At 42.8% G+C, this 18,071-nt stretch overlaps 1 protein-coding gene across 2 annotated transcripts in view; it reads left to right on the top strand.

Annotated features, from left to right (window-relative positions):
• LOC111973217 (glypican-4-like) overlaps window positions 1–11,392 on the top strand; it is a 77,027-nt gene extending 65,635 nt beyond the window's left edge. The window contains exons 3-9 of one of the 2 annotated variants that reach the window (XM_024000516.2): window positions 1,284–1,681; window positions 6,809–6,974; window positions 7,254–7,384; window positions 7,541–7,687; window positions 7,827–7,951; window positions 8,204–8,376; window positions 9,255–11,392. In XM_024000516.2, the coding sequence (XP_023856284.1) occupies window positions 1,284–1,681; window positions 6,809–6,974; window positions 7,254–7,384; window positions 7,541–7,687; window positions 7,827–7,951; window positions 8,204–8,376; window positions 9,255–9,478 (1,364 nt within the window). In that variant the 3' untranslated portion in view covers window positions 9,479–11,392. Of the gene's footprint in view, window positions 1–1,283; window positions 1,682–6,808; window positions 6,975–7,253; window positions 7,385–7,540; window positions 7,688–7,826; window positions 7,952–8,203; window positions 8,386–9,254 lie in introns of both variants that reach the window. The other variant, XM_024000509.2, reaches the window with a different exon arrangement.
• The last annotated feature ends 6,679 nt before the right edge of the window (window positions 11,393–18,071 follow it).

Below are 18,071 nucleotides of genomic sequence, written 5' to 3'. Positions count from 1 at the left end.
TAGAGATGGTGTTAGATGAGAAATGAGCTGTGCCTGGTTTTCTCCAGACAATTCAGGCCAAATAGTAACATTTTTTCTCTCAWCAGACCACAGAATRGTTTGCATTAAGTTCTGAGTCTTTCACGTGSCTTTTTGTAAACTCCAGGCGTGCTGTCATGTGGCTTTTTCTCAGGAGTGGTTTGCATCTGGCCACTCTCCCATAAAGCCCTGATTGGTGAAGTGCTGTAGAGACTTGTCCAGCTGGCAGCCATTCTTCCATCTCAGCCAAGGAACTCTGTAGTTCTGTTTTCGGTCACCTCCCTGACCCAGGTCCTTCTTGCCAGGTTGCTCAAAGTCTGGGTAGTTCCATATTTTTTCAATTTCCCAATGATGGAAACCACTGTGCTCTTGGAAACGTTCAACACTCTAGAAATTGTTMTATGCCCTTCCAGATATATGCCTCATCACAATTCTATCTGTGAGATCTATTGACAGTCCCTTGGACTTCATGGTATAGCGTCGGCTCTGACATGCACTGTCAACTGTGACACCTAAATCATGTCCAAACAATTGAATTGGCAACAGGTGAAGTTTTATTGACATAAATTTGCTAAAATGTACACTACTGTTCAAAAGTTTGGGGTCACTTAGAAATGTCCTTGTTTTTGAAAGAAAATCAATTTTTTTGGCCATTTTAAAATAAAAATTTCTCAGAACGAATAGACTCATGAATTTCAGAAGAAAGGTCTTCTTAAATAGACAAAAAAATTGCTTTTCTTTCAAATACAAGGACATTTCTAAAGTGGCCCCAAACTTTTGAACGGTAGTGTATATTAACATGTTTTCACTTCATCTTCGTTTTGGGGTATTGTGTGTACATGGATGAGATTTTGTATTTATTGAATCCATTTATAATTCAGGCTTTAATACAACTAAATGTGGATAGGTCAAGGGGTATGAATACTTTCTGAAGGCACTGTATTTTTTAAGAGGAACAGATTTTATTAGAGTACGTACGTAGTTTGAACATCTTTACCCCAGACAGAATAAATATGGTATTGACATTAGCCTTTATAAAATCTGCCCCCGTCCACATGTTTTGGAAGATTTACAAAGCGCTCCATTGTGCAGCAAATACAATTTCCTGAATAACAAGTCACTTTAATAATAATAACCTCTTTATATTAATATTCTATTAGATCACAAATATAGCCTACCGTTACCACACTCTGATGTTGACATTTAAGTTTTAGCTGTGTGCTATCGTCGTACTTACACTCAATTCTTCTCTTTCCCGTCTGCAGAATTCTTCCGCGAGTTGCTGGACAACGCGGAGCACTCGCTCAACGACATGTTCGTGCGCACGTACGGCCTGATGTATGTGCATAATGCGGAGCTATTCAAGCACTTTTTCCAGGAGCTGAAGCGCTACTACGTGTCGGGCAGCGGGGCAGTCAACCTGGACTCCATGCTGTCTGACTTCTGGGAAGACCTCCTGGAGAGGATGTTCCGATTGGTCAACGTCCAGTACGAGTTCAGTGACGCCTACATGGAGTGTGTCAGCCGCCACACCGAGCAACTGAAACCGTTTGGTGACGTGCCGCGCAAGCTCCGCCTCCAGCTGACACGGGCCTTTGTCGCGGCGCGCACCTTCACACGTGGCCTGGCGCTCATGCCCGAGGTGGTCAACAAAGTCTCCACGGTAAGTGGAAGAGTAGAGTTGCAAAACGAATGGTAATATACCAAAGTTATGGAAATGCTTCGTAATTAACATGTCATCTATGGCAATCTATGTTAACTTTGGAAATGTTTTTAAAAAGTATTCYTATATAYTATTCATTTTTTATTCATCCATGAGTTTTTAGTGGATAGACCATATGGTTCAAGAAAAAGCCTAATTAAAGAATAAAYCATCTAATCAACAATGGCATTATTTTCACTTAACTCTCCAACTCTTCCAACTATTTACTCTTTTCACAACTTTCCCCAGTTTGGCGGCAAAACATTGACAACAAAGACATACAGTTCATTCGGAAAGTATTCAGACCCCTTGACTTTTTCCACATTTTGTTACGTTACAGCCTTATTCTAAAATTGACTAAATAGTTTCCCCCCCCCTCATCAATCTACACACACTACCCCATAATGACAAAGCAAAAACAGGTTTTTAGACATGTTTGCAAAAAAAAAAAGGTGAAATATCACATTTACAAGTATTCAGACCCTTTACTCAGTATTTTGTTGAAGCACCTTCGGCAGTGATTACAGCCTCGAGTCTTCTTGGGTATCACGCTACATGCTTGGCACAACTGTATTTGGCGAGTTTTTCCCATTCTTCTACAGATCCTCTCAAGCTCTGTCAAGTTGGATGGGGAGCGTTGCTGCACAGCTATTTTCAGGTCTCTCCAGAGATGTTAGATCGGGTTCAAGTCCGGTGTCTGGTTGGGGCATTCAAGGACATTGAGTCTTGTCCCGAAGCCACTCCTGCTTTGTCTTGGCTGTGTGCTTAGGGTCGTTGTCCCGTTGGAAGGTGAACCTTCGCCCCCAGTTTGAGGTCCTGAGCACTGTGGAGCAGGTTTTTATCAAGGATCTATCTGTACTTTGCTCCGTTCATCTTTCCCTCGATCCTGACTAGTCTCCCAGTCCCTGCCACTGAAAAACATCCACACAGCATGATGCTGCCACCACCATGCTTCATCGTAGGGATAGTGCCAGGTTTCCTCCAGACGAGATGCATGGCATTCAGGCCAAAGAGTTCAATTTTGGTTTCATCAGACCAGAGAATCTTGTTTCTCATGGTCAGAATCCTAMGGCACTTTTGGCAAACTCCAAGTGGGCTATCATATGCCTTTTACTGAGGAGTGGCTTCCGTCTAACCATTCTACAATAAAGGCCTGATTGGTGGAGTGCTGCAGAGATCGTTGTCCTTCTGGAAGGTTCTCTCATCTCCACAGAAACTCTGGAGCTCTGTCAGAGTGACCATCGGGTTCTTGGTCACCTRCCTGACCAAGGCCCTTTTCCCCCGAATGCTCAGTTTGGCCAAGCGGCCAGCTCTAGGAAGATGCTTGGTGGTTTCAAACTTCTTCCATTTATGAATAATGGAGGCCACTGTGTTCTTGGGGACCTTCAATGCTGCAGACATGTTTTGGTACCCTTCCCCAAATCTGTGCCTCGGCACAATCCTGTCTCTGAGCTCTACGGACAATTCCTTCAKCCTTTTGCTCTGACGTACACTGTCAACTGTGGGACCTTTTATAGACAGGTGTGTGCCTTTCCAAATGTTTTCGAATCAATTGAATTTACCACAGGTGGACTGCAATCAAGTGGTAGAAATATCTCAAGGATGAATAATGTAAACAGGATGCATATGAGCTTAATTGCGAGTCTCATAGCAAAGGGTCTGAATACTTATGTAAATATGATATTTCTGTCTTATTTTTTATAAATTCTGAAAACCTGTTCTCACTTTGTCATTATTGCGGTATTGTGTGTAGATTGAGTAAAAAAAAAAGATTRATCTAATCCATTTTAGAATAAGGTTGTAACGTGGATAAAGTCAAGGGGTCTGAATACTTTCTGAATTGACTGTATTGACATGGTATCTATTTTTATTTCATAMAAATTATATTTCATGCTGAAACCATGGTATTGGGATGAAATGGAAGTTCACTAASTTTATGGGTTATATTTAGGATAATGTTCTARAGTTTTGTCATTTTTATTTTGTATATTAAAATGATCTTATTTTATATATTTTACATGTGTTAAGGCCACACGGAGGGCCAGAGATAATTAGACTCCTGTGGTAATCTGAAGTACCCAAAACGGCTACTAGATGTCAAGTGATACAATTCCCTAACATTCTTGACAGTTACAAAAATTCTGGTAGTTTACTGGTCAACTTTGAAAGTTACCAATTATTTACCCTCCCTTTGCAACCCTAAGAAATATAGAGATGTTGATGCTATATAGAGATAGATTGACATATAGAACATTATATTAGTTGAATTGTAGATTTGGTGGCCAATTGTTTGTGGATTTTGTTATGTTCTTGGGGTTATTGTCTTGCTGGAAGATCCACTTTGCTGCCAAGTTTCAGCCTCCTGGCAGACAGAGGCAACCAAGTTGACCTAAACAAGGGCCCCAGGACCAGTGGAAGCYAAATAGCCCCATAGCATCAATGATCCACCACCATATTTTATAGTAGGTAGGGGGTTATTCTCCGCTCATGCATTCTCATCTAGAAGCAAAACCCACCACTGGTGTGTGTGGCCAAAGAACTCTATTTTCATGTGATCCGCCTGGAGTCTGCTAAACGGCATTGGAACTTGGATTTGAACTGTTGCTTTGGTCAGATGACATGAAAATAGAGCTCTTTGGCCACGCACACCAGTGGTGGGTTTGGTTTTGAAATGAGAATACATAAGCAGAAAATAACTGCATACCTACTGTAAAATATGGTTGGTAAACTTTTGATGTTATGGGACTATTTTTGCTTCCACTAATCCTGGGGCACTTGTAAGGTCAACGTCATCATTAACTTTACTCAGTACCAGGACATTTTAGRCAGAAATCTGGTTGCCTCTGTCAAGAAACTGAAACTTGTCCGCAAATAGATATTCAAGCAAGACAATATCCCCAAGCACACATCAAAATCCACAAAGAAAAATTKATTGCCCACAAAATCAACATTTTGCAATGGCCATCTGTCTCGCACTTAAAACCCATTGAAAACCTGTGGTTTGAGTTGAAGAGGGCAGTCCATATGCGCAGACAAAGGATATTTTGTCTGTTTTGTCACCAACGCCCCATATACTACCCACCACTGCGACCTGTATGCTCTCGTTGGCTGGCCCTCGCTTCATATTCGTCGCCAAACCCACTGGCTCCAGGTCATCTATAAGTCTTTGCTAGGTAAAGCCCCGCCTTATCTCAGCTCACTGGTCACCATAGCAGCACCCACCCATAGCACGTGCTCCAGCAGGTATATTTCACTGGTCACCCCCAAAGCCAATTCCTCTTTTGGCTGCCTTTTCTTCCAGTTCTCTGCTGCCAATGACTGGAACGAATTGCAAAAATCATTGACGCTGGAGACTCATATCTCCCTCACTAACTTTAAGCATCAGCTGTCAGAGCAGCTCACAGATCATTACACCTGTACATAGCCCATCCCTATATTGTTATTGATTTTTTTTGCTCCTTTGCACCCCAGTATCTCTACTTGCACATTCATCTTCTGCACATCTATCACTCCAGTGTTTAATTGCTAAATTGTAATTACTTCGCCACTATGACCTATTTATTGCCTTACATCCCTAATCACACACTGTAAATGGATTTTTTCTATTGACTGTACAGTCGTGGCCAAAAGTTTTGAGAATGACACATTAATTTTCACAAAGTCTGCTGCCTCAGTTTGTATGATGGCAATTTGCATATACTCCAGAATGTAATGAAGAGTGATCAGATGAATTGCAATTATTTGCAAAGTCCCTCTTTGCCATGCAAATTAACTGAATCCCCCAAAACATTTCCACTGCATTTCAGCCCTGCCACAAAAGGATCAGCTGACATCATGTCAGTGATGTCAGCTGACATCATGTCAGTTAACACAGGTGTGAGTGTTGACGAGGAAAAGGCTGGAGAGCACTCTGTCATGCTGATTGAGTTTMAATAACAGACTGGTGCTTGGAATCATTGTTTTTCCTCTGTCAACCATGGTTACCTGCAAGGAAACACGTGCCGTCATCATTGCTTTGCACAAAAATGGCTTCACAGGCAAGGATATTGCTGCGAGTAAGATTGCACCTGAATCAACCATTTATCGGATCATCAAGAACTTCAAGGAGAGCGGTTCAATTGTTGTGAAGAAGGCTTCAGGGCGCCCGAGAAAGTCCAGCAAGCGCCAGGACCATCTCCTAAAAGTTGATTCAGCTGCGGGATCGGGGCACCACCAGTTCAGAGCTTGCTCAGGAATGGCAGCAGGCAGGTGTGAGTGCATCTGCACGCACAGTGAGGCGAAGACTTTTGGAGGATGGCCTGGTGTCAAGAAGGGCAGCAAACRTTTWAAAAATGTATATTTGTGTCATTCTCAAAACTTTTGGCCACGACTGTACGTTTTTTATTCCATGTGTAACTCTGTGTTGTTGTTTGTGTCGCACTGCTTCGCTTTATCTTGGCCAGGTCGCAGTTGTAAATGAGAACTTGTTCTCAACTGGCCAACCTGGTTAAATAAAAAATAAAATATCAAGGATCTGGAAAGATTATGCGTGGAGGAATAGTCTAAGAACCCTCCCAATGTGTTCTCCAACTCATGAAACATTTTAGAAAAAGMCTCCGTGCCGTTATCCCCTCAAGGTGAGGTATTGTAATTTATTTTATTTAACCTGTATTTACCTACGCGAGTCAGTTAAGAACCAATTCTTATTTACAATGATGGCTTACCCCAGCCAAACCCTCCCCTAACCCGGATGACGCTGGGCCAATTGTGTGCCGCCCTATGGAACAAACAGTGGTGTCAATCATTTGATCCCTTCCCTTTTGAGAAAAAATTATATTACTTGTTAAACCAAATCTCTTTCTATGAGCAATTGTATTAGTATAAAATGATATAATATAATTTCCCCAAAAATTTGAGCGTACAATATAGCTTAGTATTTACATAATTTATTTTATACAGTCATTTTTGGTCATCTTTATCAAGGGTGTCAATAATTTCAGGACCCAACTGTATATAGTCTAACTGTCTGTCTGATACATCTTGCACTGTATATAGTCTGTGTCTGTCTGAAATGCATTGGTCACTAACTCCCTCTGCCCTCCCCCTCAGGTCAGTGCATCCCCTAGCTGTGTGCGGGCAGCCATGAAGATGTTGTACTGTCCCTACTGCAAAGGCCAGGTGGCTCTCAAGCCTTGCCAGAACTACTGTCTCAACGTGATGCGTGGCTGTCTGGCCAACCAGGCTGACCTCGACACAGAGTGGAACAACTTCCTGGGTAAGGGCTTTCATATCCAACAATGACCAGTTAAACATGCTCCAATGAGGGAGGGAGGGAGTGGGAGGGAGAGAGGGGGAGAGGGAGTGTGTGGCTTCTGACACTCACTGGGGGACCTCTGGTGTCTGCAGTGTGCTTCCCCCTGCTGGTAGAATCTAGGCCAAAAAAGATTTTAGCACTTTAATTCACATAGTTATTTTGGTTTTGGGGGTGTTTGTTTGCAGTTATTGCAGGGTTGCGGCTATTGTGTCCATGACTAACTGAGTTGTGTCTTATCAGATGCCATGTTGAGTCTGGCTGAGAGACTGGAGGGGCCCTTCAACTTTGAGTCTGTGATGGACCCCATTGACGTTAAGATCTCCGAGGCCATCATGAACATGCAGGAGAACAGCATGCAGGTGTCACAGAAGGTCAGTCACTTCCTGTCTCAGTTTGTCTTTGACTGTGTGTGTGTGTGTGTTTTCTTTATTTGCCAACCTTTCTGTCTGTGTGCCTGCCTGGTAGCCTGTGTCTATCTGTCTCTGTCTGTCTGTACATTCCACTCACTTGCCTCTCCACCCCTTCAGGTGTTCCAGGGGTGTGGTCAGCCTAAACCAGGTAATGGCTTCCGGTCGCGTCGCTCAGTCAAGGAGACAGGATTCACCGGTCGCTTTCGTCCCTACAGCCCTGACGCACGGCCCACTACTGCTGCTGGCACCAGCTTGGACAGACTGGTAAGGCATTGTCAGCCATCTGGCCCAACCGTCAGCATAAATTCAAAGAGTTTTCACGTGAGAATCCGAAGTCTTTCAAATGGACGTGGCGTAAGTAAATGATCCGTCTCTGTTTGCCTGCCTCTCTCCTTCTGCCCAGACGACAGACGTGAAGAAAAGGCTGAAGCATGCTAAGAAGTTCTGGTCCACGCTGCCAGAGACCGTGTGTGCTGGGGAGAGGATTACGTCGAGGGATGACTGTTGGAACGGAACAGCAAAGAGCAGGTTAGTTTGGCAGGTTGTTTTCTCAGGTCACTCCCTTGACACAAGTCACCAACCAACACTTACTGCGTCCCAAATTAGACCCTATTCCCKATTTAGTGCACTACTTTTCAAACGTGGTACACTATTTAGGGAATAGGGTGCCGTTCGGGACGGAGCCACCATTCTGAAGGCATAAAGTAATGTTGCTGCAGATGGTGAACGAACAGTYTGCTTGGTAGGATCTCCACATTCATTCTTGACCTTCTGCCATAGGTACGAGTCTGTTGTCATGGGCAACGGATTGGCCAATCAGGTGTCCAACCCGGATGTGGAAGTGGACATTACAAAGCCAGATGTGGCGATTCGCAGTCAGATCGCAGTGTTGAAGGAAATGACCAGCTGGCTGAAGGCCGCCCACAGCGGCAATGATATCTCCATCGACCAAGGTGAGGATGGTAAGAACTAACAGATTAACTTACTTACTGAGGCCCATTGCCCCATGCAGAGCATCCGGGTTGGACACCTGATTGGCACCCTCTACGGGGAACTAAACTTTAGGAAATCTTCTCCATTTCAATAGACGGGTGTGTTGACAACATCATTACAGTCATGTGGCGTAACTCTGAGGTAAAAGGCTGTGCGTGTGTAGTTGTTTTCTGAACAGTCAGATAGCTAGCAACAATGACAAGAAGCTGATGTGTGGTGAATCGTAGATGGCTTGTTACAACTAGTTGTATCTTGTGTATATCTTGTTTTGACATTTGACGTCACATCTTATGCTAATATGGATAAAATTAGCTAACTAACTACTGTAACAATGTATTTGAGAGACAAGTGCTTATTGAGCAAATGTATATATGTTTTCAATAAACATTTACATAAGAAATATAGCTTACAAATGGTCAATAATCCTTTGATTGTTGGTAAACACCCCACCTGTCTATAAAGATTAGCTGGCCTAGATATTCTGCTCATGTCGTCTGTTTGAAGACTATTGACTATTACCTTATATACCATTTAGCAGACACTTTTATTCAAAGCGACTTAGTCATGCGTGCATACATTTTTTACGTATGGGTGGTCCCGGGAATCGAACCCACTATCCTACCGATGCAAGCYCCATGCTCTATCAACTGAGCTAGAGAGGACCACAACCTTTGGTGTTGCCATAAAAATGTCACAACAGACTTGATGAGTTCTATTTTCATCCCCTGAATGCTGTGTCTTTTCCTGTGTTCATGGCCTCATCAACCTGCTCTCATTTCTTGCCCCCTGAAATCTTCTCACTTCTGTCTCTCTCTCTTTGTTTCTTTCTTTCTTTCAGATGAGGATGGTAGCGGAGGACAGGAGAGTGGCAGCGGCTGTGACTCTCCATCCTGCGTGGCGGACCGGGACATCTACTTCTCCATCCCACCCACCCCCATCAACCCCCGCGTGGTCAAGATGGTGCACCAAGACACGACCGGTGGAGACCATATGGCACACGGGAGCATGGCACTGGCACTCTGTGGGCTCACCCTGGCCCTGCTCGCCCCGCATTGGAGATAAAGGGAGAGAGAGTGAGAAAGTAAGACGGAGAGAAGGGAAAAACTGTCGTACTTTTAAGAAGACTGCCTTCAGGACCTCAGTCTGCCCGCCATCATGTGGGGGGGGTGGACTCGAGTTATTTCAATTTTTCGTTTGTTTTTATAAAAATGGTCAATACTGTACAGCGATTTCCTTCCAAAATGTTCACTTTTCTTTTCTTTTTTTTTGCCTTTTGTCCTGATTTAAGTGATTCGCCGCTTGTGGCACCTTTGAGCTAGAATCCCTCCCGCCACATTACCAACAGTATTTTGTGTTGTCCATGTATCTGGGCTGGCCAGGGATGAATGTGGCTGTGCCAGAAAAGAGAACATCTTGCTTACATGTTGAAGCTCTAGACTGGCTCTCGAAGCTACGAGTACGGTAGCTCTGTGGGAAAATACTAACGAGTTACAGGGCTGATGTTCAGATGGTTCGGTAGGAGATTGAACTAGCCGGCGAGGGGTTCTAGGTGCTTCTGTGTGCCCAGGTGTGCATCCATAATGTGGAAGGAGTAGCAATTTCCAAACGACACTCAAATACAAAACCGGTCCACTGAGATCATACCTCGTGTGTGTTCTCTGAATCATCATTATACACTAGCAGTGTTGAAATGGAACATGTGTGATGGAGTTGGATGTATGGGGAGGTCCTGATGTGGGCTAGAAGAGAAAGCTGGTGACTTGAGAGGATGGGYCCCCCCCCCCCCCCCCCCCCTGTCATTCCCCTATAGAAGGCAGAGCTTACAAAGAGCAGTCCTCTGTGTCCTGGGGCAGAGAGTCTATTCAGTTCCAGAGCAGACTCGGACTCTGAACAGTTTGTCTTACATATGGTAAAATAACACCATCTTGACAGGGGGTAGCTTGTATGTCCAAAATGTTTGAGATGTAGCAGAAAAGAGAAACCAAGACACAGTTGAGTGACTTTGTGAATTGAGTCAGAGATGAGAGAAACGTGGAGACTGGGTGTGATGAAATTGTAACACAGGGTTTTATGTTGAGGAAGTTTTCTAATTGTTAGTAATTTTTTGGTATGTACTGTGTGTGTGTGTGTGTGTATGCATGTATGTATGTATATATATATATATATATACACAATACTCATCTCATAATTACAGTTGAAGTCGGAAGTTTACATACACATAGGTTGGAGTCATTAAAACTCGTTTTTCAACCACTCCACAAATTTCTTGTAAACAAACTATAGTTTTGGCAAGTTGGTTAGGACATCTACTTTGTGCATGACACAAGTCATTTTACCAACAATTGTTTACAGACAGATTATTTCACTTATAATTCACTGTATCACATTTCCAGTGGGTCAGAAGTTTACATACTGTGCCTTTAAACAACTTGGAAAATTCCAGAAAATTATATCATGGCTTTAGAAGCTTCTGAGAGACTAATTGACATCATTTGAGTCAATTGGAGGTGTACCTGTGCATGTATTTCAAGGCCTACCTTCAAACMCAGTGCCTCTTTGCTTGACATCATGGGAAAATCAAAAAAAATCTGCCAAGACCTCAGAAACAAAATTGGAGACCTCCACAAGTCTGGTTCATCCTTGGGAGCAATTTCCCAACGCCTGAAGGTACCACGTTCATCTCTACAAACAATAGGAGATGCGTTCTGTCTCCTAGAGATGAACATACTTTGGTGCGAAAAGTGCAAATCAATCCCAGAACAACAGCAAATGACCTTGTGAAGATGCTGGAGGAAACGGGTACAAAAGTATCTATATCCACAGTAAACGAGTCCTATATCAACATAACCTGAAAGGCCGCTCAGCAAGGAAGAAGCCACTGCTCTAAAACCGCCATAAAAAAGCCAGACTACGGTTTGCAACTGCACATGGGGACAAAGATCGTACTTTTTGGAGAAATGTTCTCTGGTCTGATGACAACAAATAGAACTGTTTGGCCATAATACCATCGTTATGTTTGGAGAAAAGGGGGAAGACACCATCCCACCGTGAAGCACGGGGGTGACAGCAACATGTTGTGGGGGTGTTTTTGCAGGAGGGACTGGTGCACTTCACAAAAATAGATGGCATCACGAGGAAGGATATTATGTGGATATATTGAAGCAACGTCTCAAGACATCAGTCAGGAATTTAAGCTTGAACACTGGGTCTTCCAAATGGACAATGACCCTAAGCATACTACAAAGTTGTGGCAAATTGGCTTTTGGACAACAAAGTCAAGGTATTGGAGTGCGCATCACAAAGCCCTGATCTCAATCCTATAGAACATTTGTGGGCAGAACTGAAAAGCGTGTGCGAGCAAGGAGGCCTACAAACCTGACTCTGTTACATCAGCTCTGTCAGGAGGAATGGGCCAAAATTCACCCAACTTATTGTGGGAAGCTTATGGAATGCTACCAGAAACATTAACCCAAGTTAAACAATTTAAAGGCAATGCTAACCAATCTAATTGAGTGTATTAAACTTATGACCCACTGGGAATGTGATGAAAGAAATAAAAGCTGAAATAAATCATTCTCGCTACTATTATTCTGACATTTCATATTCGTAAAATAAAGTGGTGATCCTACTGACCTAAGACAGGGAATTTTTACTAGGGTTAAGTCAGGAATTGTAAAAAATGAGTTTAACTGTATTTGGCTAAGGTGTATGTAAACGTCAGACTTTAACTGTGTGTGTGTGTGTGTGTGTGTGTGTGTGTGATGTGTGTGTGTGTGTGTGTGTGTGGTGTACACAATACAGTACCAGTCAAAAGTTTGGACACACCTACTCATCCAGGGTTTCTCTTTATTTTTACTATTTTCTACATTGTATAATAATAGTGAAGACATCAAAATTATGTAACAGCACATATGGAATCATGTAGTAACCAAATAAGTGTTAAACAAATTTTATTGAGATTCTTTAAAGTAGCCACCCTTCGTCTTGATGACAGTTTTGTACACATTTGGCATTATCTCAACCAGCTTCATGAGGTCGACACCTGGAATGCATTTCAATTAACAGGTGTGCCATGTTAATTTGTGGAATATCTTTCCTCAATGCGTTTGAGCCAATCAGTTGTGTTGTGACAGGTAGGGCTGGTATACAGAAGAGAGGCTGGTAACTAATGAACTTATCCTCTGCAGCAGAGGTAACTCGGTCTTCCTTTCCTGTGGCGGTCCTCATGAGAGCCAGTTACATCATAGTGCTTGATGGTTTTTGCGACTGAATTTGAAGAAATTAAAAGTTATTGCAATTTTCCGGATTGACTGACCTTGATGTCTTTAGTAATGATGGATTGTCATTTTCTTTTGCTTATTTGAGCTGTATTGCCATAATGTGGACTTGGTCTTTTACCAATAGGGCTATCTTTTGTATATATGTATACACATATATGTATGTATGTATGTATGTATGTGTGTGTGTGTGTATGTATATATATATATATATATATATATATATATATATATATTATATATATATATATATATAATATATATATATATATAATTATATATTATATATATATACACACACACACACACACACACACACACACACACACACCACACACACAGTGGGGCAAAAAAGTATTTAGTCAGCCACCAATTTGTGCAAGTTCTCCCACTTAAAAAGATGAGAGAGGCCTGTAATTTTCATCATAGGTACACTTCAACTATGAGACAAAATGAGAAAAGAAAATCCAGAAAATCACATTAGGATTTGTAATGAATTTATTTGCAAATTATGGTGGAAAAATAAGTATTTGGTCACCTACAACAAGCAAGATTTCTGGCTCTCACAGACCTTCTTTAAGAGGCTCCTCTGTCCTCACTTGTTACCTGTATTAATGGCACCTGTTTGAACTTGTTATCAGAAATAAAAGACACCTGTCCACAACCTCAAACAGTCACACTCCAAACTCCACTATGGCCAAGACCAAAGAGCTGTCAAAGGACACCAAGAAACAAAATTGTAGACCTGCAACCAGGCTGGGAAGACTGAATCTGCAATAGGTAAGCAGCTTGGTTTGAAGAAATCAACCTTGGGAGCAATTATTAGGAAATGGAAGACATACAAGACCACTGATAATCTCCCTCGATCTGGGGCTCCACGCAGATCTCACCCCGTGGGGTCAAAATGATCACAAGAACGGTGAGCAAAAATCCAGAACCACACGGGGGACCTAGTGAATGACCTGCAGAGAGCTGGGACCAAAGTAACAAAGCCTACCATCAGTAAACAAACTACGCCGCCAGGGACTCAAATCCTGCAGTGCCAGACGTGTCCAGGCCCGTCTGAAGTTTGCTAGAGAGCATTTGGATGATCCAGAAGAAGATTAGGAGAATGTCATATGGTCAGATGAAACCAAATATAACTTTTTGGTAAAACTCAACTCGTCGTGTTTGGAGGACAAAGAATGCTGAGTTGCATCCAAAGAACACCATACCTACTGTGAAGCATGGGGTGGAAACTCATGCATTGGGGCTGTTTTTCCTGCAAAGGGACCAGGACGACTGATCCGTGTAAAGAAAGAATGAAATGGGCCATGTATCGTGAGATTTGAGTGAAAACCTCCTTCCATCAGCAGGGCATTGAAGATGAAACGTGGCTGGGTCTTTCAGCATGACAATGATCCAAACACAACCGCCCGGGCACGAAGGAGTGGCTTCGTAAGAAGCATTCAAGGCTGGGTGGCCTAGCCAGTCTCCAGATCTCAACCCCATAGAAAATCTTTGGAGGAGTTGAAAGTCGTGTTGCCCAGCAAACAGCCCCAAAACATCACTGCTCTAGAGGAGATCTGCATGGAGGAATGGCCAAATCCAGCAACAGTGTGTGAAAACCTTGTGAAGACTTACAGAAAACGTTTGACCTCTGTCATTGCACAAGGGTATATAACAAAGTATGAGAAACTTTTGTTATTGACCAAAATACTTATTTTCCACCATAATTTGGCAAATAAATTCATTAAAATCCACAATGTGAATGTCTGGATTTTTTTTTCTCTCATTTTTGTCTGTCATAGTTGAAGTTACCCTATGATGAAAATTCAGGCCTCTCCTCATCTTTAGTGGGAGAACTTGCACAATTGGTGGCTGACTAAATACTTTTTTGCCCACTGTGTGTGTGTGTGTGTGTGTGTGTGTGTGTGTGTGTGTGTGTGTGTGTGTGTGTGTGTGTGTGTGTGTGTGTTGTGTGGTGTGTGGTGTGTGTGTGTGTTATATATATCATATATATATATATATATATATATATATATTATATATATGTGTGTGTGTGTGTATAATCAGTGGGGAGAACAAGTATTTGATACACTGCCGATTTTGCAGGTTTTCCTACTTACAAGCATGAGTAGGTCTGTAATTTTATCATAGGTACACTTCAACTGTGAGACGGAATCTAAAACAAAAAATCCAGAAAATCACATTGTATGATTTTAAGTAATTCATTTGCATTTTATTGCATGACATAAGTTTTTGATACATCAGAAAAGCAAGAACTTATATTTGGTACAGACAACGCTTTGTTTGCAATTACATGAGATGCATACGTTTCCTGTAGTTTCTTGACCAGTTTGCACACACTGCAGGTTTCGGGGTCTGCGTCGCTGGCATATTACGGGAAAAAACCTTTTTCCAAAGCTCCCTCCCCAAAGAATTTTCTATGGTTCAGGTCTGGAGACGGCTAGGCCACTCCAGGACCTGAGAATGCTTCTTTAGGAGGCCCCTCCTTAGTTGCCCCGCTGGCTGTGTGTTTTGGTGTTGTCATGCTGGAAGACCCAGCCACGACCCATCATTCATGCTTTAACTGAGGGAAGGAAGGTTTGTTGGCGCAGATCTTGCGATACATGGTCTACCGAGTCCATCTCCCCTCAATACGACGTGCAGTCGTCCTGTCGCCTGCCAGATAAAGCATCCCAAAGAAATTATGTTTTTCATGCTCCATGCTTCACGGTTGAGGGATGGGTGTTCTTGGGTTGTACTCATCCTTCTTCTTTCCCTCCAAACACGGCGAGTGGAGTTTAGACCAAAAAGCTCTATTTTGGTTCATGCAGACAACATGACCTTCTCTCCGCCATTCCTCCTCCGGGTCAATCCAGATGGTCATTGAGCAAACCTTCAGACGCGGACTTGGACATTGGCGCTGGCTGAGCAGGGGGACTTTGCGTGCGGCCTGCAAGGATTTTAGATGCCATGACGGCCGTAGGTGTGTTACTAATGGTTTTCTTTGAGACTGTGTCCCAGCTCTCTTCAGGTCATTGACCAGGTCCTGCTGTGTAGTTCTGGGCTGATCCCTCACCTTCTTCATGATCATTGATGCCCCACGAGGTGAGATCTTGCATGGAGCCCCAGACCGAGTGATTGACCGTCATCTTGAACTTCTGTCCATTTTCAATAATTTGCCAACAGTTGTTGCCTTCTTACAAGCTGCTTGCCCTATTGTCCTGTAGCCCATCCCATGCCTTGTGGCAGGTCTACTAATTATCCGCTGATGTCCTTACACAGCTCTCTGTCTTGGCCATTGTGGAGAGGTTTGGAGTCTGTTTTGATTGAGTGTTGTGACAGGTGTCTTTTATACAGGCAGACGAGTTCAAAACAGGTGCAGTTAATACAGGTAATCGAGTGGAGAACAGGCGGCTTCTTAAAGAAAAACTAAACAGGCTCTGTGAGCCGGAATTCTCTGGTTGTGGGTGATCAAAAATACTTATGTCATGCAATAAAATGCAAACTTAATTCACTTAAAAATGCATACAATGTGCTTTTCTGGATTTTTGTTTAGATTCCGTCTCTCACAGTTGAAGTGTACCTATGATAAAAAAAATACAGACCTCTACATGCTTGTAAGTAGGAAAACCATGCAACAATCCGGCCGTGTTTTCAAATAATTGTTCTCCCCTACTGTATGTATGTGTTTATATATGTGGGTGTTTATATAACAATAATATATGAATAAATATTTACACATATATATAATAATATATATATAACACATATATAAACACATACATACATATATACACACACACACACACACACATATATATATATATCACACTCATATATACAGTGGGGAGAAACAAGTATGATACACACTGCATGGATTTTGCAGGGTTTTCCGCTACTTAAAAGCAGTAGAGGTCTGTAATTATTATCATAGGTACACTTCAACTATGAGAGACGGAATCAAAACAAAATCCAGAAAATCACAAATTGTATGATTTAAGTATTAATTGCATTTTATTGCATGACATAAGTATTTGATATCATCAAAGCAGAACTTCCATATTTTGGTTACAGAAACCTTTGTTTGCAATTACAGAGATCATATACGTTTCCTGTAGTTCTTGACTAGGTTTCACAACTGAGAGGGATTTTGGCCCACCCTCCCTACAGATCTCTCCAGATTCCTTCAGGTTTCGGGGCTGGTCGCTGGGCAATACGGATTTCCCAGCTCCCTCCAAAAGATTTTTCTATTGGTTCCGGTCTGCAGACTGGCTAAGGGCCAACTCTCAGGACCTTGAGATGCTTCTTACGGAGGCCACTCCTTAGTTGCCATGGCTGTGTGCTTCGTGTCGTTGTCATGCTGGAAGACGCCACACGAACCATCTTAGATGCTCTTTACTGAGGGAGGAGGTTTGTTGGGGCCAAGATCTCGCGATACATGGCCCCATCCATTCTCATCCCTCAATAACGGTGCAGTCGTCCTGTCCCCTTTGCAGAAAAGCATTCCCCAAAGAATGGAATATTTCCACCTCATGCTTCATCGTTGGATGGTGTTTCTTGGGGTTGTAACTCATACTTCTTTCTTCCCTCCAACACGGCGATGGAAGTTAGACCGCAAACGCTCTAATTTTTGTCTCCAATCAGACCAATGACCTTCTCCATTCCTCCCTGGATCATCAGATGGTCATTGGCAAACCTTCAGACAGGCCTGGACATGACTGGCTTAAGCAGGGGGACCTTGCGTGCGCTGCAGGATTTTAATCCATGACGGCGGTATGTGTGTTACTAATGGTTTTCTTGAGAACTGTGGGTCCCACTCTCTTCAGGCATTGACAGGTCCTGCGGTGTAGTTCTGGCTGCTCCCTCACCTTCCTCATGATCATGAATGCCCAACGAGGTGAAACTTGGCATGGAGCCCCAGACCGAGGGTGAATTGCCCGTGCATCCTTGAACTTCTTCCATTTCTAATAAATTGCGCAACAGTTGTTTCGCTTCTCACCAAGCTCTTTGCCCTATTGTCCTGTAGCTCCATCCCATCCTTGTGCAGGTCTAGCAATTTTTATCCCTGATGTCCTTAACACAGCTTCTCTGGTCTTGGCCATTGTGGAGAGGTTGGAAATCTGTTTTTATTGTGTGTGGACAGGTGTCTTTTAATACGGTAACGAGTTCAACAGGTGCAGGTTAATACGGTAATGATGGAGAACAGGAGGGCTTCTTAAGGAAAACTAACGGGACGTCTGTGAGAGCGGAATTCTTACTGGTTGGAGGTGATCAACTACTTATGTCATGCAATAAAATGCCACAATTATTATTTTAAAATCATACAATGTGATTTTCTGGATTTTTGTTTTAGGATCCGTCTTCTCACAGTTGAAGTGTAACCTAATGAT

Source organism: Salvelinus sp. IW2-2015, linkage group LG2, assembly GCF_002910315.2.
Source record: "Salvelinus sp. IW2-2015 linkage group LG2, ASM291031v2, whole genome shotgun sequence".
NCBI lineage: Eukaryota > Metazoa > Chordata > Actinopteri > Salmoniformes > Salmonidae > Salvelinus > Salvelinus sp. IW2-2015.
This window is presented reverse-complemented; position numbering and strand designations above follow the sequence as displayed.